Below are 21,141 nucleotides of genomic sequence, written 5' to 3' on the forward strand. Positions count from 1 at the left end.
GCAACAAATGCCTCGTTTGTAATGGGTTTTAATGTTTTTGTCTCGTCGCTCCAGCCAGGACACGGCATGATGGCATCACAGTATGGTAAGGGGCATAACATTTCCATCACATGCTTGAGCTATTCGGCCAATCACAATGCACTGGATAGCTGGCCAATCAGAGCACACAATTCAGTTCACCTGTGTTCATTAATCATCTCATTAGTTCCCTCGTTTAGTTTTCGTTAAGTATAAGTACTCCCCGTTCTGTTCCTTATGTTGTCCGGTATTGTTTGATGTTACCCTGTGTGTGAGAATTATTCATCTTGTGGATTATCTATTAAAAGGATTGGTAACACTTTCTATAAAGCCCGTATTTATAATACATTATAAGGGTATTCTTAAGGCATTATAATGAATGCATAATGCATTATAAAAAAACCTTATAATAGATTTATTTCTATTATCTTCTTCGTGCCTTCATCATCCTTGCAGCAGTAGGTTTTACAGGATACCAGACCACATAAAAGAAAAGTTTAGCTGCGTTTTTTACCCCCATTTATTTTCCATTTTTGAAAGTTTTTCTTTTATTAGTAAGACCCAATCGTCCCGAATTCTTCCGGCGGTTTTTGTGGAGATCGCCAACAGTACCAGCTACCCGGACGACGCGCTCTGCTCGTTCTACATAGCGAGCTTGAACACCGCATGCAGAGCGCAGTTGTCCGGATGTGGACCTAAAGGGGATTTTGCCTCCTTCGTGGAGTGGGTGCTGATGGGCAATGTCTCTCCATTCACCATCGGTCTAGCCAGCCCCACTCCAGAGCCCAGCCGAACATCACCCCACAGCACGGAACGCTTGCCCGAGCCTGCCTCAGACGGAGAGCCAAAGCCTGAACTGAACTGTCTGAACAGTCTGTCTGTCCTGTCATGACCACGGAGGTCGTGCTTGAATTGTCTGTCTGTCTTGGACTGTCTGTCGGCCTGGAATTCTTTCTGCCCTGAACTATCTGCCAGTCCTGAAGCAACCACGGAGGTTGTTCCCCTGTACGTGACCCTCTGGGAATTGCCATCTTGTCTGTGTGGGCAGCACACACCATTCCTGGACTGCTCAAAGCTCCCACCCAGCCTCCCTCTCCCACCACCTCTTCATCAATCCTCACCACCGCCTCCACTGTCCCCTGTCAGCCCCTCAGCTCTTCCTCAGCCCACCATCTCTGATGTGGGTTCGCCGTAGGTCTGCCAATCTCCATCAGCATTGTGGCTGGTGGATCCCTTGTCTTCGCCTCTAGCCTCTGAGTCCCAGACTCCGCCTCGGCCCGTCGACCCAGCGGCTCCACCATGGCTATTAGCTCCCTCCTCTCCACCGTGGCCCTTCAGTCCACCAGCTCCGCCGGGCTCCCTCGTACCCCCGGCTCTGCCTTGGTCAGTCGTCGACCCGCCATCGCCTCAGGACTCCACTCCTCCGGCTGCGCCTCGTCGATCCGTCCCACCGGCTCCATTGGGCTCCACCGTGGTCCTCTATTGCTGCGGCTCCACCGTGGCCGTCCGGATCCACGCCTACTCCTTGGTTGCCTGAGCCATCTGCTCCGCCTTGGCCCTCCGGATCCTCCCCGTCGCCCTGGCTCAACGGCTCTCCGCCCCGGCCTCCTCTCCCACCTGCTCCGCCGCTATTGGTCGGCCCCCTGGAGTCGTCAGCCTTTCCTCCACCATGGTTCCTCCCTCCATCGGCCCCACTGACCTTCCTCTGTCAGATCCACCCTGGTCATCTGCCTGCCTCCCTTCTCCTGACCCTCGCCCTCCTCCTGAACCCCCGCCCTCCCTCCACTGGTCCATCTACGGCATGAGGTTGCGCCTTCCGGGAGGGGGGGAGTTATGTCACATTATGGACTTGTGTTTCTTTCATTTTCTGTTCTCTTGTTTAGTTTTGTTTCCATTGACCTAGTTTCTCTCTCTCCTTTGATTAGTTAATTCAGTTCACCTGTGTTTGGTAATCATCTCATTAGTTCCCTCGTTTAGTTAGTATAAGTACTCCCCGTTCTGTTCCTTTTGTTGTCCGGTATTGTTTGATGTTACCCTGTGTGTGAGAAGTTTAGCATTTATTTATTTATTTATTTATTTATTTTTGTACTGAAGTAACAGTAACAATTATGTCATATTAAAGCCAAATCTAAACCTTGTGTTGTGTGTATGTTTGTGTGTTTTCATTTGTTCTCCATCATGGATGTGTTATGGTGTCACTCCTTTACGTCTGTGTGCGTTCTACATTTTAGCTGATTTGTGTTTGACAAATGGGGGTTGGGTGAGGTGTGTGTGTGCATGTGAGCATTTTTTTTTAAGTATCATTTTTATCCCCTCCCCCATTTCCTGTGTGGGGTCAAAAACCCCAGAGCATCCTGAGTGTGATTTGTTTTTTTTTTTGTAGATAAAAAACCCCCCGAAATACCCTGTACACTGCATAAGGGCTAGACCACTCTGTATTCACTAATGACTATAAATGATTATAAAATGAATTTTAAAAGCTTGGACTATCTAGGAAACCATGTAAAAGCAGCTACTTTCACAAGCAGATTTTAGCATTTTCTATACGGTTATTTCCTAGTTATAGCAATAACAAATTATATAATAAATAAAGTGTCATTTCTCTTTGTTACTGTAGGGTTCAAGGATGTTTGGAGCGGTTGGGGCATACTCCTGGTCCGGAGGAATAGTGCAGGATCTCACTCATCAAATGCTCAATTCATCATTCATTAATGCCACAAATATGGAGGAGGACATTAGAGATTCCTATTTGGGTACGGTGCCATTCATTAATTGATTTAAAAACAAAAAAAAGCATTTTTTTTTTTTTAAATCATTACTTATGGTGTACTCTTGCACATACTTTCAATACCCACATTAAAAAAAAAATTTTTTTTTAAACTTTAAAAAAATTAATGTTCATTGTTAATATTTTGTGGGTAACGTGCTGTACAGTAATGCTAAGGACACACATTATACTTCAAATTGTAGAAACCACATAGCAACTGCTGAAAAAGTTGCAGTAGGAGGAAAGAGAATGGAATTAGAGTGTAAATATGAGTCAGATTACATTGTATCCTCTGTGTATCATAGTGTGCTAACCAAAAGCCAAAGCTCCACAATACATTTGTGTATTACTGGAATTTACATTAACAATAGTGCTCTTTAATATGAAACTCCATAACAAAGGTTTTTCACTTAGCCACACATTTTGGTTTAATTTTACCAAATTACTTTAACTAAATATTACAGCATGTGTGTTTTTGATGATGCGTTCATTCTAGTCATAATAAGACTTATTTCTGTTTAGTGGTCTCATTGTGGAGACTGTTTGTGGTAAGACATTTGTTTTTCAGGTAACGGCAGATGTTTCCATATCCTGAAATGCATTTGTGAGCAGTTATATATACTGCAGATATCACCACGGATGTCACACGTGCTGTAACCAGTGCTATTCTGTTTCATAGCCTGACAAAACCAGAGATCAGTATGTCAGAATAATAATAGAAACATTTACAGAAAACAAATGACAGAAAACAATTCTGATCTGCTAGTTGTGACTATAAGGCATGAAGATAATAAGATATTATAAACATTGACAATCTAAATCTGCTAAATGCAACTACAGTATAATGCATGAAGATATTAAGATATTATAAACAGCATCTAATCTGCTAAATGGAACAATAAGACAAGAAGATATTAAGATATTATAAACATCAACATCAGGATTTTCTGAAAATCTGCTTTGAAACGATGTGTATTGTGAAAATCACTATCATTTTTTTTATTGGCTGAAACCAAATCACACAGACCCTGGGTCACCAGAACATCCTTACTATTGAACCCTGAATATGCTGCAACATGCAACAAACACTAAAAAAAAAGTTTTTATGGTGAAAAATCTGCTAAATGGAACAATAAGACAAGAAGATATTAAGATATTATAAACATTAACATCAGGATTTTCTGAAAATCTGCTTTGAAACGATGTGTATTGTGAAAAGCACTATAATTTTTTTTATTGGCTGAAACCAAATCACACAGACCATGGGTCACCAGAACATCCTTACTATTGAACCCTGAATATACTGCAACTTGCTACAAACACTAAAAAAAAAAATTTGCTATGGTGAAGTAATTACATTGTGTGCTTCAGGTTACTCAGTTGCTGTGGCGTCAGTAAATGGTCATGTTGTGTACTTTGCGGGAGCGCCAAGGCATAGACACAAAGGGCTGGTGCTGGGATTTACACAGAACGATCAGAACCACAGTTGGACCATCAGTCATAGGATATACGGATCACAGGTGTAAAGTTAATTATACATTATACACAATATACAGTATACACATTATATATAATATATATTAATTATGGCTGACACAGTTGGTGTGTGTTTATGTGACTCCTTCAATACTTTTATTTATATATACCAACACATTTCATCTTTTCTTTTATTGTTTTGTCTCTCTGCAGCTGGGCTCATACTTTGGGGCAGAATTGTGTGTGGTTGGTGTTTCTGAGTTGTTAGCAGTCGGAGCTCCATTATATCACGCTCATGGAGTGGGAGGAGAGGTCCGGATATGCCCACTTAACACTACAGTAAGATCAATACACACAAAATACAGATATATAAATACAGAAGTTGATCAATAACCACTATTTACTGTGTGGCGCACATTACTATAAACATAGCTAATGCAACTTTTTACATACATAGCTAATGCTATTTTTTACATGTGCTTTAGCACATTTAACCTCATAATCACAACTTTTAACTATTTAATATGATTACATAAAACTCCCAAGATCCAAGAACTCAACTGTTCAGCGATTCTCCGTGGAGTGGTGGGGAATGAGTTTGGCCGGTTTGGTACTTCACTGGCAGCCATACAGGACCTAAATGGAGATGGCTTTAAAGAGTTGGCAGTGGGGGCACCTCAAGAAGAGAAGGGCAAGGGTGCCATTTACATATTTTTGGGACAACCAGGCGGTATCAGAACAGAATACAGTCAGGTAAGAGAGAGTTTTAAATCATTTGTAGTTATGCAACCTCTGCTGAAATAGCAGCTTACGGTGGGCAAGCTGGTTTGCTGCTATTCCAAAGTGGTCTGCACACTTAAACCATGTTGAATAAGATGGTCTACAAGTCCATGCATGTCCCCACTAACAATTGGTCAACTATCTAGACCAGACTGGACCAGATAATGACATAGTGGAACAGCCAAAGTCTGCACTGTAAAAAATAAAATTGCCAAAAATGTACAGGATTAAACAGTATTATTTTACAATAAATTAATGTAGTCAGAAATTTACTGTGAAATCAATGCATGCTGGGTCATTTTCTTACAAATAACTGTGAATGCAGAAGCAGAATGATGCTAACATCATAGTAATTTACTGCTCTTGTTTTACTGTGAATTCACATTATAAAGTTGTCTTTAACTGTGGCACTGTGAGAAATTTAGTTGTTTACTACTGTAATTGTTTTGAGGCCACCATAATGGTGATTACTGATTAGTATTTGTTTGGGATCTTGGACCTTGTATATTCATATTCAAATTTCTGATCTTGTCATGTCAGAACTGTGACATATGAAAACATTCGTCAAAATGATGACAAGCTAGAATATGAAATAATCTCATCGGCTGACTTTAAGTTAGTCAAACTATTGTTAGCATGAACATGCATACTTTATTTTAGCATTACTAGAGCATGAAGATTAATCAATAACTTATTTCATATTCATAACTGTTTGTGGATGGATCTTTCACAATAGTGAAGCAACTGCTGACATACGTCTCTGAATGATGTGACATCAATACTTGACATACAAAACACAACAATGGTAACTCTCAACAAATAAAAACAACACTTACAACATAAACTAACATTAGAAAATAAACCAACAACACAAACTGCTAAAAGTGAACCAAAAACAAGTTCAATAGCACAAATAAAACCAACTGTGAATGCAGAAGCAGAATGATGCTAACATCATAGTAATTTACTGCTCTTGTTTTACTGTGAATTCACATTATAAAGTTGTCTTTAACTGTGGCACTGTGAGAAATTTAGTTGTTTACTACTGTAATTGTTTTGAGGCCACCATAATGGTGATTACTGATTAGTATTTGTTTGGGATCTTGGACCTTGTATATTCATATTCAAATTTCTGATCTTGTCATGTCAGAACTGTGACATATGAAAACATTCGTCAAAATGATGACAAGCTAGAATATGAAATAATCTCATCGGCTGACTTTAAGTTAGTCAAACTATTGTTAGCATGAACATGCATACTTTATTTTAGCATTACTAGAGCATGAAGATTAATCAATAACTTATTTCATATTCATAACTGTTTGTGGATGGATCTTTCACAATAGTGAAGCAACTGCTGACATACGTCTCTGAATGATGTGACATCAATACTTGACATACAAAACACAACAATGGTAACTCTCAACAAATAAAAACAACACTTACAACATAAACTAACATTAGAAAATAAACCAACAACACAAACTGCTAAAAGTGAACCAAAAACAAGTTCAATAGCACAAATAAAACCAGCAAGAATTAAAAAACTCTATTTATGATCTATTCATGCTGCAATGCATGCTCATAGTACATATGCATTGTAGAAACACAGTATGATGCTGCTTGTTTACAAGAAATTTCTGAGAGTGCAGTTACAAGAGAAGTCCCACTGTGAAATTACTGTGAAAGTAATGCAATTATTAATCTGGAATATACTGTAATTTCAAACTAAAATTTTTGAAAGTGTGTCTACTACTTGACATTTAAAACAAAATAGTACAGAAAGAACATACATTTTAAGGGAACGTCCCCTATGTGGACCACAGAGGACAAATAGATCATATAAACCATGAAAAAACTTACCCCCGGTTTTCCAGACAAGGCTTAAGCCTAGTCCTAGACTAAAATGTAGATCTGAACTGTTTCAACTGTAAGAAACTTGCACTCACTGACTGATCTTAAAACATGTCAGTGCCTTTGTTTTGTCTTAAGATGCACACCAGTAATGCTTTTTTCTAAGGCATGTTTATAAAAAATTACTTAAATGTCCTAATTAAACTATGGCCTAATCCTGGCTTAGGCTAAGCCCTGTCTATGAAACCGGGCCCTAACCTTGCTTTATATAGATTTCCTGGTTGGAATATATATATATTTTTATCTTTTCTTCTTTGTTTATTTTTTAATATACAGTACATGCACTTATATGCAGTGCAAAGCACTGGGTAATATAAGGTAACTACATGGGTCAAGGCTAGATTTAAGGTTAGTACCTAGTTATTACCCAGTTGTTGTAATTAATATAATAATTACATACAGTAGTATGTACTTGCAGAACAGGGCTACGTTTCCCGAAACCTTCTTAATGCTACGTCGTTCGTAAATTACAGAGGTGGGGGCAAGTCACACATGTTCAAGTCTCAAGCAAGTCTCAAGTCCCTACCATCAAGTCTCAAGCAAGTCTCAAGTCACAGTACAAACAAATCAAGCAAGTCAAGTCAAGTCAGTGGCTCACCTCAAGCAAGTCAAGTCGAGTCCTGCTAAGGATCAAGTCAAGTCAAGTCACAGTATCAAACAGGAACAAATATTTTTTTGCCACACGACCTTATTAATTTTTCTTCAGAAATTAACTTAATTATACATTTTAAATAATAATGTTTTAAATATAACATTTTGAATATAGGCAAAATACTACTTTGTATACCGCTAAAGTCTGTATCAAGCAAGTCACAAGTCCTTAAATTTGCGACTCGAGTCAGACTCGAGACAAGTCATGTGACTCGAGTCCCCCACCTCTGGTAAGTTATACCTTAAGTTGTACCTTTACGTTAATACATGCTTCCCGAAACGTTTTTAGTTAACCTTACGAACGAATGACTTACAGAAGGTATACTTATACCTTCTGTAAGTCATTCGTTCTTAAGGTTAGTCTGGACCACTCTTAGCTATACCTTATCGCTGTTCACAGTTCACTCTGCTAGTGGCCACCACTGTGCAAAAACCTTCTTCACATTTCAGTCGATACGATTGTAATTCTGTGGCAAGAAAAAGTGCAGAACCAAATAAATATTACAATTCTAATTGTAATACACCCAGTGCTGAATTAGTGTTCAATTAATTGAGTGTTTTTATGCAAAGAATAAAACTCATTATACATTATACTGTCATTATACTAATTGTTGTTAGTTTTTCCATTATAATATACAAAGGCACATCGGCTGGCAAACCATTAGGCAGCACATAATTAAGAGTATATTTAAAGGGAATGAATGTTATGGGGAGTTTGGTCAAACTATGGCAGCGAGACAGCGAATAGTTGTCCTAAATCAAAGATGGCTGCAGATGCCAGTTAGTGTATGTGCACTATTTCATAATAGTGTCAGAATAGCTACCATGTCAAAAGATACAATTCTACAAAAATTTTGCCTGCCACGGGAGCAAATTCAGCAGCTTTTACATCTTGTTGGTCAAACTTTGATATATACTGTATATATGTGTGTGTGTGTGTGTGTGATATCCAAGGTTGCATTTAGTTTGAAATTTGGATTATTTTATAAATGCAGTGAGCCCCGATAAATGCAATTTCTAATATTTCTAAAGTGTTTCTTTATAATGAACATCACTTTACCCGCTCTATAACGCAGTGAAAGAGCTCCTGTATTGAACAATCGATTCTCGAGCCATCGATATCAACCTATTCAGCACCACCGCCATGGACAGTACCTGCTAACGTCGCATGTAAGAAGGTTTACCTTAAGCAACATCCTAAGGTATAGTTCGGGGAACACGCCTAGAACAGGTATACCTTTAGTTAAGATATACCTTTAGAGTCTTCGTAGCGAGCTAAGAGACAACGTTATCGGGAAATGCAGCCCTGGACTGCAAAATAAAGTGCTATCGATTTTCCAGCAGAGAAATCTAGATTTTATCTAGACTGTCCAGCAATAATCTATGATTATGACTATATACCAGAGCACACTTCTGCTTTATAAGGTTTTTACACTGGGGTGGTATACAAGCCTCAAATACTGATATGCATTTTCTCCCTCTTTTTCTCTCTCTTTCACATGTAGAGAGTGAGTGGAGCAGCTGTGGGAGGTGGGCTGCAGTATTTTGGAGTCGCTCTTCACTCTGTGGGAGATCTGACCTCAGACGCTCTTACTGATGTAGTAGTGGGCTCTAGAGGTGCAGTTACAGTACTAAGGCAAGTGTGTGTGCTTACATGTGTCTGTGTATTTTCAGCTTATTCTTGCCAACTTAGAGAAGAAAAGGCCATACTAACATGAAGGCAGCCTTCATTTTGTGTACTTCTTTTGGCATAGTTTGAAGGATGCATCCAGTGTAACAATCACATCCTACAATCACCCACAATCCTTTGTACACATTCCAATTCAAGAAAAATAATTTGCAGAAAATGAGTCATTTGCTTTGCCTGAAATCGCTCATTCACTAATTCAAGTCAAGTCAAGTCACCTGTATTTATATATAGCGCTTTATACAATACAGATTGTGTCAAAGCAGCTTTATAGTATTAAACAGTAAAATAGTGTGTCGATAATGCAAGAAGACAATAACAAAAAGTCATTTTCCCAGCTGAAGTTAGTTCATTGGTGATTCAGTGATGTCATCATCCAGTTCAGCTCTCTTCCAATAGTGTCTGTGCAATCAGTCAAGCGTCCCCGACTAAGCAAGCCAAAGGTGACAATGACAAGGAACCAAAACTCCATCGGTGACAGCAGTCTTGGGGAAAGTTACTTTTAGAAGTAATGCATTACAATATTGCGTTACTCCCTAAAAAAGTAACTAATTACGGTACTTAGTTACTTTTTATGGAAAGTAATGCATTACGTTACTTTCGCGTTACTTTTTAAATATGAGCAGGGCTTGATTGTTTTTAATATAAGAAGTTCTATTTATAGCAAATGTAAAAGCCCTTTCACACCAAAAAGTGTAATGAATAAACCTCAGGCTGAAGGAAAAGTAAATTCACGTCTGCACAGTAGAACACAGGAGAAGAAACACTCTTCAGCAGTAAAAAAAAACAATGAAGCACAATTGTTAGTTTATCTAAAGTCATTTTTGCTTATTAGTATGGTTGAACTGGATCATCAAAGGTCAGCAGCAAAGACATTAGTTAATAAAATGGGATTAGATACATTTGTGTTATTTAACATTTATAATTATTTAAATAGGTTTGCGTCATATTCTGAGTTTGCATTTCACTGTTTTAATTCATTTTGATGAATACTAAATCTGTTTTTTGTGAGTGGGATGAATTAATGCACATTCACATTTAGGACAGAAATGGAGAAAAAACCTTGGGAGAAACCAGGCTCAGTTGGGGGTGGGGGGGTGGGGGGTTAATTCCAGGCTGCAACAGAGGTGCAGAGGACTTGTCTGGTTCTGTGGTCTTGTACCGATGGTCGTCGAGGTGATGAGGTCTTCACATGGGATCTGTCTCTGGGGCACATCTAGTTGACATGGTCTCCGCTGACATTGAGGGCTCTAGAGGTCATCTCTAGGTGCTGATCCACCATCTGGTCTGGATATGGACTGGATCTGGGTAGCTACAGTGACCATCTGATCTGGATCTTATCTCCAATCCTTTAACAGATTTGAATTATAGAAATGTGATAGTGTGTTATGTGTAAACTAGGTTAAAGGGATGAGTCTTTAATCTAGATTTAAACTGACAGAGTATGTCTGCCTCCCGAACAATGTTAGGTAGATAGTTCGAGAATTTGGGCACTAAATAGGAAAGGATCTACCACCCACAGTTGATTTTGATATTCTAGGTATTATCAAATGGCCTTGAGTTTTGAGACGTGAAGGATTATAATTTGATAAGAGCTTGCTCAAGTACTGAGGAGCTAAAATGATTAAACAGGGAGCTAGTGCATAGGCTAATATGGTCATACTTCCTAGTTCTAGTAAGAACTCTAGCTGCTGCATTTTGGACCAGCTAGAGTTTGTTTATTAAGCACACAGAGTAACCACCCAAAAAGCATTTCAATAATCTAACCTTGAGGTCATGAATGCATGAATTAACGTATCTGCATTTGACATTGAGAGCATAGGTCATACTTTAGATATATTTCTTAAAATGGAAAAATGTGGTTTTACAAATGCTAGAAACGTGGCTTTCAAAGGAAAGATTGCTATCCAATAGCATACCTAGGTTCCTAACTGATGACGATGAATTGACAGAGCAGCCATCAAGTGTTAGACAGTGTTCTGGGTTATTACATGCAGAGGTTTTTGGTCTGATATTTAACACCTCTGTTGTTGTTGTTTTTTTTGTTTTTTTTCTGAATTTAGCAGTAGGAAATTACAAGTCATCCAGTTTTTTTCTATCAACTATGCATTCTTTTTGTTTTACAAATTGGTATGCTTCGTCGGCCGCAAAGAAATGTAGAGCTGAGTATCATTAGAATAACAATGAAAGCTAACACCATGTTTCCTGATGATATCTTCCAAGGGTAACATGTAAAGCATGAAAAGCAAATGTCCTATTACTGAGCCTTGTGGTACTCTTGCGATCGATATGATACCTCATCATTCACTGCTACGAATTGATGACAGTCAGATAAGTATGATTTGAACCATGCCAATGCAATTCCACTAATACTAACATAATTTTCTAGTCTATTCAACAGAATGTTGTTGTAACACAACACTAAGATCCAGTAGCACTAATAGAGAGATACAACCACGATCGAATGATAAGAACAGGTCATTTGTAACTCTGATGAGAGTAGTCTCAGTACTATGATACGGTCTAAATCCTGACTGGAAATCCTCACAGATACCATTTTTCTCTAAAAAGGAACATAGTTTTGAGGATCCTGCCTTTTCTAGTATCTTTGACACAAAAGGGAGATTTGAGATTGGTCTGTAATTAACTACTTTTTTTTTTTTTAATGAGTGGCTTAATAACAGCCAGTTTGAAAGTTTTTGGGACATATCCTAATGACAATGACGAATATATATAATAATATCTTCATAAAGTCATTACTGCTGTGCTGTTGGGAAATGTCAGTGAAGCTTTATTTTTCATTAATTTAGCCACTGTACTGAATAAATACCTGGGTTTTTGTTTGTTTTCTTCTAAAATAGATGAAAAATAAGCAGATCTAACAGTTTTTAAGGCTTTTCTGTAGGAGGAAGTAGTTTCCCTCCATGCAATACGAAACACCTCTAGTTTTGTTTTCTACCAGATGCGCTCCAGTTTCCGGGCTGCTCTCTTTAGGGCATGAGTGTGCTTGTTATACCACAGTGTCAGACTGTTTTCCTTAATCTTTTTTAAGCGTAAAGTAGCAACCATATCTAAAGTGCTAGAAAAGGGAGAGTCCATAGTTTCTGTTACAACATCAAGTTTTTCGGAGCTATCGGATATGCTGAGGAACAGACAAGTCAGGAAAATTATTTACAAAGCAGTCTTTTGTGGTAGAAGTAATGGTTCTACCATATTTGTAACAAGGAGTTGAGTTTGCAGCTTTAGCTACATGGCGTATACACAAGACTAGATAATGATCTGAAATATCATTGCTCGGTTGCTGAATTTCAATGACATTAACATCAATTTTGTGTGATAGTATTAAATCTAAAGTATGATTACGACAATGAGTAGGTCCTGTCACGTGTTGTCTAACCCCAATAGAGTTTAGAATGTCTATAAATGCTGATCCTAATGCATCTTTTTCATTATCTACATGGATATTAAAATCGCCAACAATTAAGATTTTATATGCAGCCAGCACTAACTCAGCAAATTCTTTGATAAAGTCTGTATGGTGCCCTGGTGGCCTATATACAGCAGCCAGTACAAATGTCAATAGGGATTTATAATTGTGATAATGTTCAGATGTGTGTGTGTGGAAAGGAAGAAGGCAGGGTCAATTACGGAGGCTCGTGGTATTTATTCAGTTCAATAATTAACAAAAAGCACGCGCTCTCAGCGCTTCTAGCTCGAACACAGAGTATTCACAACACGTAGCACAACAGCATTTCTCAGTCACTCGACCACGAGTCCTCCGTCCAGCATCTCTCTCTCGTGTTCCTGGCGGCTTTATCCGGTCTCTCCACGCCAATTACTGCAATAAGACACAGGTGTTTGTCAATTTGCCCTTGACGCACTTACTCACCGCCAGTCTCCTTACTCTCTCTCTCGCTGTAGACTTCGCTGCAACCCCTCGCCACATACCCCCACCGCCTGACTCAGGTCGGGGAGAACTCCCTGTCCGATGCATCTGTCTGCAACAAGAACATGAGAGAAAAGTCAGGAGCATGCAATAGAGGTCCGCCACATAGAGCAGCCTTTACTTGGGTAAAAGCCTGCTGACGCAGCTCTGTGCACTGGACTGGATCTGGCGCTTCCTTTTTAGTGAGGTCAGTCAGGCTGTTGAGGTCTAAATAATTAGGCACAAACCTTCTGTAGTATCCCGCCAGCCCCAGGAACTGCCTCACCTCCTTTTTGGTCTTAGGTCTCGGGCACGTTGCAATTGCTGCAGTCTTATTAATTTGGGGACGCACTTGCCTGTGACCTAAGTGGAAATCCAGATACCGAACCTCCATACGCCAAACCGCACACTTCTTCGGATTGGCAGTTAAACCAGCCCTTCTCAGCGCCCCCAGAAGTGTTCCATATGCCACTGGCAGTCATTACTATAGATGATTATATCATCCAGATAGGCAGCGGCATATGTAGAATGCGGCCGGAGGATTTTATCCATCAGGCGCTGAAAAGTAGCCGGTGCCCCGAACAACTCGAATGGAAGTGTGACAAATTGGTGTAATCCAAATGGCGTTGTGAAGACTGTTTTTTCTTTGGACATAGGCGATAAGGGAATCTGCCAATATCCTTTAGTTTAATCCAGTGTCGAATAAAAACGAGCTGTCCTAAGCCGATCAAGCAACTCGTCCACCCACGGTATTGTATAAGTGTTGAATTTCGACACTGCATTCACCTTGCGATAATCCACACAGAATCGTACCGAGCTGTCCGTTTTCAGAACTAAAACTATCGGGCTCGCCTAATCACTGTGGGATTCCTCTATTATTCCCATATCTAGCATCACCTCTAATTCTGTCTGAACAACTTTTTTCTTATGTTCAGGCAAATTAGATGGCCAGCTGTGCACCACCATGCCTGGTTCTGTCTCAATATGGTGATGAATGAGTTTCGTTTGACCAGGCAGGGGCGAGAACACATCCGCAAATTCTGCTTGCAACTGGGCTATGTCAGTGAGTTGCGAGGGTGAGAGGTGATCTCCCCCCTGAGCCAGAGTGAGAGATTGAGTTTTGGTGTTCACTTCTGGGCCGAGATCATCCTCCCCGCTCACCGCCTTCGCCAGCATCACTGACTCCTCCTCATTCCATTTTTTAAAAGATGAAGGTGGTATATATGACGTGCCCTTCACCTGTCCGTTCGCACTACCTTATAATTGAGATCTTCAACTTGCCGTGTGACCTCAAATGGTCCTTGCCACTTGGAAAGCAATTTGGAACTAGACATAGGGAGCAATACAAGTACTTTATCTCCCGGTGTAAATTTACGGAGCTTTGTCCCCTGTTGTACAGCCAGCTTTGTCTTTCCTGGGCTTGTAACAAATTCTCCATTGAGAGCCGCCCCAAAGTGTGGAGTTTTGTTCTCAGGTCCATCACATACTGAATTTCATTTGTGTCGGAAGGTTCCTCCTCCCAAGTTTCTCTCAGTACGTCTAACACCCCGCGGGGCTGACATCCATAGAGAAGCTCAAAGCCTGTGGAGGCTTGCGGAACCTCGTGCACAGCTAACAAGAGGGGTTCCAGCCACCTATCCCAATTTTTGGCGTCTTCGTGTACGAACTTACGAATCATTATTTTCAACGTGCGATTAAATCATTCCACCAACCCCTCTGTTTGTGGTTGACAGACGCTGGTGCAAATCGATTTAATGCCCATTAACTCATATAGCTCACATAAAGTACGTGATATAAACGCCGTGCCCTGGTCAGTGAAAATTTCCTTTGGAATTCCCACTCGGGAGATTAAACAAAACAGTGCGTCCACGACACTTTTTGCTGAAATGTTACGGAGTGCTACTGCTTCAGGATTATTGCATAATCCACCAGAACTAATGCAAAGCGATGCCCTCGTGTGGAACATTCTAATGGCCCGATGAGGTCCATTCCAATTTTCTTAAAGGGGACCTGCATACGAGGAAGGGAGCGCAAAGGTTCTTTTGGGGAGGCCGGTGGGTTCAGTAACTGACATTCACGACAAGCTGCGCATGAATGCCCGGCCAAAAAAATCGGGTCATGAGACGATTCAGCATTGCTGCTTGTCCTAAATGCCCTATCAGAGGATTACAATGAGCCGCCTGGAAGAGCATTTCCTGGCGGCTTTTTGGTACTAACAGCTGGGTTGTTTCCTCTTTTGTTTGAGCGTCTTGGGTCACTCGAAACAACCTATCTTTTATAATAGCAAAATAAGGATAGGAGGACAGACGAGTCAGTTGGAGAAGCTGACCGTCGATGGAACAGACCTGTTCAAAGGCATTTTTAAGCATCTCATCTTGAGACTGTTCCAGGGGAAAAGAATTGGCGAGGAGAGAACGGCGGAGCCGGAGATGATGCTGGTTGCATATTTGTCTCACCCAGCCCCCTGGGCGGAGCTCTGGGGCCAGAAGATGGCTCCTCCGCCTGACCATCTGGTTGTCAGTCAAGGAGGGCCGCTCCACCGGGACCTAGGGACAGGTACAGGTCAAGAGGTAGAGGTAGAAACAGGAGGAGGGGAAGAAAGCAAAGGGGAAGGGTGTGAGAGAGAGATGAATGGTAATGTTCCACCGACCCCGGGGCACGCCGCTATCTGGTCTTCTGCCTGTTGGATGGCCAGGTTCATCGACGACGGACGGTGGCACTGGACCCACTCGGCTGTTTTGGATGAATTGCTCCAGTACCACCTGGTCAATCAGCCGCACCGTCCAGGTTGATTGGGGCCACCCGGATGCCTCTGCTTTCTTTGCCTCTGGATCATCAAGTGGCTCCATCTTGGCCAGCGGCAGGTGTGGGGGAGCGGCAGGGCTTGATGCAGACCCTCCAGCACGTACCTCCCGGTCCATCCAGCACCAGAACAGCTCACAGACCGGACGAGGGATTGGAAGCATCACTCCTGATCCTCCCTCATGTCCTTGAGCGCTTGATGTTCTTGGTGGAGTCCCGCGAGCGAATTGATGACTTCCCCAAATGGCAATCCTGGTGAGGACTAGTGTTGTTTTTGGCGGCCTGTTTTAATTTTAGTTTTAGTCTAGTCTTTGTGTGAAGCTGTCATTTTAGTTTTTATTAGTTTTAGTCACGTTCATACTCTTTTTAGTCTAGTCAAGTTTCAGTCAACTAAAAGTCTGAGCATTTTAGTCTTATTTTAGTCGATGAAAACTATGACATTTAGTCTAGTTTTAGTGAATGAAAATTGTATTTTAGTCTCTTTTTAGTAATGCAATTCTATTTAACCCAGTCAATATAGTATAAGTACCTAGTAGTATAGACGAAACCAAAATTTTCTTTTAGCCAAACCCATTTCAAACAAGGTTATCTTATTATATTATTGTTACCTTATAGACTCAAGAATACATCCATTCCAGACACGGAAGACGCTCTGATTTGAATTTACAACATTTATTTTACCAACCAAACATGTTAGAAGTACACACACATACATTGAAATAAAGACGAACCCCGGCTGGCCGGCCATCGGTCCCTTTCTCTGTGTCAGACTTAACTATGTTTGTTGTCAGTTGCTACATAATGCCGCGAGTGGGGCTCGTCTGCGCAGTGCGACCTGATGCAGCCCCTGAAGTGAGAAATACTGCAAGATAATAATAATAATAATAATAACGTGACTAAACGAGACGAAATAACGTTATAACATTTCGTTTCGTCTCGTTTTGGTCAACGAAAATGAAGAGACATTTTAGCATGGTTTTTATTTTGTAAACCACATTTAGTCTCGTTTTTATTCGTCAACAATATTGCATTATACATTTAATTATAGTCATCGTCACATGACCAGCATTTACGTTGCGTCTCATCTCGTTTTCGTCACGTGATAAAGGTTCGTTGACGACGATATTTAGTCATAATTTTCATTGAGGAAAGCAACACCAGTGAGGGCTGCATAACGGCGGCGGTGATCCTTCTTCCTCTCGGCACCAGTGGGGTAATGTTTAGATGTATATGTCTGTGTGTGTGTGTGTGGAATGAACAAGGCAGGGTCAGTTACGGAGGCTTGTGGTATTTATTCAACAGCAGCATTTCTCAGTCTCTCGACCACGAGTCCTCTGTCCAGCATCTCTCTCTCTCTCATTATTTGTGGCTTTATCCAGTCTCTTCATGCCAATTACTGCAATAAGACACAGGTGTTTGTCAATTTGCCCTTGGCGCACTTACTCACCGCCAGTCTTCTGACTCTCTCGCCGTAGACTTCGCTGCACCACACCCCCCTTGCCACAATCATTAACACTTATTACACTAGATAATGTTACATAAAGCACCATTACTTCAAACAAAATATACTTTAAATCAGACCTCTGAGAAATACTGAAATTGTAGCAACACCTCCCCTTTACCTTTTGGATGCGGCTCATGTTTATAACAGTAATCTTGGGGGTTAGACTCATTTAAAGTAATGTAATCATCTGGTTTTAGCTAGGTTTCTGTCAAACAGAGCACATCTAGGTTTTGATCTGTGATCATAAATAAATGATAAATGATCTTAAATTGGTTTGGAGGTTTTTTTTTGTATTTGCTAGTTCGGGGAACAGACACAATACAATACAATACACGTTTATTTGTATAGCACATATAAAAACAACTGGTGTTGACCAAAGTGCTTTACAAGGCTAAAGGAAACAGACAATAATGACACAAAGCATTTAAGCACTAAAGAAACAATAAAAGTAGGATAAAAATAAATAAAAGCCTAAAAAAACAAACCTCCCTAGATCTAGACTGAGGAGGAGGATGCAGTAGTTCAGATAGGTACTGTGGTGCCTTGTTCCGCAAAGACTTAAAAACAAATAGCAAAACTTTGAAATCAATTCTGCATTTGACCGGTAGCCAATGAAGTGAAATCAGAACCGGTGTGATATGATCACTTTTACGCTTCCCTTTGAGGAGCCGGGCTGCGGCATTTTGAACTAACTGTAGGCGTGTGACACATGTCTGAGAGGCACCAATGCACAAAGAGTTACAATAGTCTAGTAGAGATGTTACAAATGCATGCATGACAGTTTTGAAATTCTTACCATACAAAAAGCCCAGACAGCAACATAGTTTTGGCCCAGATCCGGCCCACATCTGGCCCATGTGAAATCCATGCGGGCCAGATGTGGGCCGGATCTGAGCCGACACTGCTTGCTGTCTGGGAGGGCTTAACCTTTGCTAAAAGACGAAGATGATAGAAACAAGACCTAACCACAGCACATATCTGCTTATCAAATTTAAGACTGTTATCAAGCAAAACCCCAGATTCCGAACACACGTGTTACTGTAAGATAATAGAGTATCGAGATCAACATCATGAATGCTGTGATCATTTGAACCAAACAAGATAATTTCAGTCTTACTCTCATTAAGACTTAAGAAATTACTAGCAAGCCAGAGTTTCAGTTCGGCTAAGCAGCCTAATATGGGCTTAAAGGCATGCTTATCGTCACGCTTTAAAGGCAGATAAATTTGTGTGTCGTCAGCATACAGATGAAAAGATACACCATATCTAGATAAAATAGAACCCAAAGGTAGCATGTAGAGATTAAACAGTACCGGGCCAAGAATAGAGCCCTGAGGGACACCAGAACTTAAATGTTTATCAGAGGAAGAATGGTGCCCGAGGCAGACAGAGTAACTCCTATTGGTTAAATATGAGCGAAACCATTGGAGCACCGTACCCCGAAAGCCCACACATGCTTCTAGACGTGAGAAAAGAATATTGTGATCGACCAGGTCAAATGCAGAGCTAAGGTCTAACAAGACCAAAGCCACAGACTGCCCGGTATCAGTGGTGAGTATTACATCATTCATGACTCTTAAGAGGGCAGATTCGGTGCTGTGACGGGCTTTAAAACCAGACTGAAATTTCTTGTGTATATTGTTATCATTCAAAAAAGGCAAAAGTTGTCTCAAGACCACCTTTTCTAAAATTTTTGAGAGGAAAGGTAAATTTGAGATTGGGTGAAAATTACTCAAGAGCGTAGGATTCAAATTTGTTTTTTTAAGATGAGGCAAAACAGAGGCATGTTTAAGGCAGTCAGGTATGGTCCCAGTAAAAAGACATTTGTTGATGACAGACAACAAATCAGGGCCAATAGCTTGAAAAACTTGCTTAAGAAAATGTGTAGGAATCACATCCTGAGGGCAGCTAGTGGGTTTTAAACAAGCAACAATCTCATTAAGAGAGTAGTGATGGGAAGTTCGGTTCTTTTCCGCGAACCGGTTCTTTCGGACAGTTCGATTCAATAAACCGGTTGAAAAAACCGGTTCACCGGTTCTTTTACGCTCGACGTAATGACGTCATTGGCGATGACGTAATGGCGTCAAGTCTATCGCGGGCTTAACACATTCAAATATAAAGTCAGTAATCATAACATCAGTCAATTAAAACATCATTATAATCTGATACGTTTCTTACAATTTGATGATTAATAGTGGGATTGAGAGCAGAATCAATTATTGAAAATGTTTATACATTTTAGTTTCATATGTACTTTTATACAACAGTTCTTTCTGGTCCTCATATCTGATCTTTCCACCCATGAGATATTCAACCAATATCGCCATGGGAACCGCTTCACCATTTGTATCACTCCGCTTGCAGCATTTCTCATAACGAGTGTCATGGCGGATGCCCAAATCCACTATAATTTTATAAATAATACTGTTTTTGTGTCATGTGTGGGGAAATCTAGAATATATTGTTATATTAATTTTATATTAAAGGCTTGATAGATAATTTTTGTATAAAAAGCTAGGCCCCCGCGAATATATATTTTTTTCTTTGTAATGTCTGTTCGATAATTGTTTAATTTATGTTCAATTATTCAGCGCATGTACATATTTTTTGCATACTCACAGCGAAGCGATGGGTGTCCAGTGGGTGGCAGTAGCCAGATGGAGAACCCCTAGAGTAGACCTGAAAGAGAAAAGAGAAATGTTAGTAGTAGTTAACGCAAAGTTTTTTTAGGAAACTATGGCTGTGTTCCAGTCCATTTTTTGTGCCCTTCACTTGCTAACTTCCCTCCGTCTCATTTACTCGGATGTACTTCATTGATTACGTTGCATGAGTGCCCACTACTTGCTGAACCCTTAGAATGGCCTGAATTAGAATGTCCTAAGCCCTTGATCAGTTAGAATCCGCTGTGGAGGTGGTTTAATGTTTACATTTTTCCCCTTACGAATTTGTTTGGTGCAGCATTCTATATGTATATAGGTATGCTTGGGCTGTTATAAATGTATATATTATAGAGTTGTTTGTGGTGGGGATAATTTAAACGCGATCTGCGATTACGTCATAGTCATGTTGCATTGTGGTCTGTAGAGCGGCCTGAAGTGTGCATATGAAGCAGACTCGCTCCCTCGGTCAAAATCGAGGTGTCGAGGGTATGTCCATGTAAACTTCCCTCGTCTGCTTGACGGAGTGGAATGCACTTCAAATTGGTGGCGGGGATTCCCCCGAGGGGAAGTGCTTAGGGAAGTTCGCGAGTGCATGTCTAAAAGTAAACTGGAATGCAGCCTAGGAGTACTGTGTTGTGTTGAACGGAGCTGTAGCGGGATCTGTATATGATCGAAAAAATGTTGGCTGAATAAACAAAAGAACCTAACTAAATCACACGCTTATTGCCTTCTTCAAGTGTGCTACAAAATACTGGCAATGAGGATGGGATCAGCAGTGCCGTTTTGAGTCTGAGTTGTGATGAACCTGAGCATGGACATGGAGCAACTGCAAGATGGACTGAGCGAGGCATTGCTCCGGCTGCAGCTTAATCAACTGCACGAGGTGTGTGTGTATGCAAAACTGTTGTCAGAGGGACAGAGTAAACGACACTCGCTGATCAGATTAATAAGTGAAGC

At 40.6% G+C, this 21,141-nt stretch overlaps 1 protein-coding gene across 1 annotated transcript in view; it reads left to right on the top strand.

Moving 5' to 3' along the window:
* The window catches only part of LOC107727699 (integrin alpha-X-like), a 118,614-nt gene that overhangs the window by 71,705 nt on the left and 25,768 nt on the right, over positions 1 to 21,141 (top strand). Inside the window, exons 11-15 of the mRNA XM_016537683.1 lie at positions 2,636 to 2,771; positions 4,157 to 4,305; positions 4,475 to 4,600; positions 4,808 to 5,014; positions 9,112 to 9,242. Coding sequence (XP_016393169.1) covers positions 2,636 to 2,771; positions 4,157 to 4,305; positions 4,475 to 4,600; positions 4,808 to 5,014; positions 9,112 to 9,242 — 749 coding nt within the window. The remainder of the gene's footprint in view (positions 1 to 2,635; positions 2,772 to 4,156; positions 4,306 to 4,474; positions 4,601 to 4,807; positions 5,015 to 9,111; positions 9,243 to 21,141) is intronic.

This window comes from Sinocyclocheilus rhinocerous, unplaced genomic scaffold (genome assembly GCF_001515625.1).
Source record: "Sinocyclocheilus rhinocerous isolate Xijiao unplaced genomic scaffold, SAMN03320098_v1.1 scaffold1513, whole genome shotgun sequence".
Taxonomy (NCBI): domain Eukaryota; kingdom Metazoa; phylum Chordata; class Actinopteri; order Cypriniformes; family Cyprinidae; genus Sinocyclocheilus; species Sinocyclocheilus rhinocerous.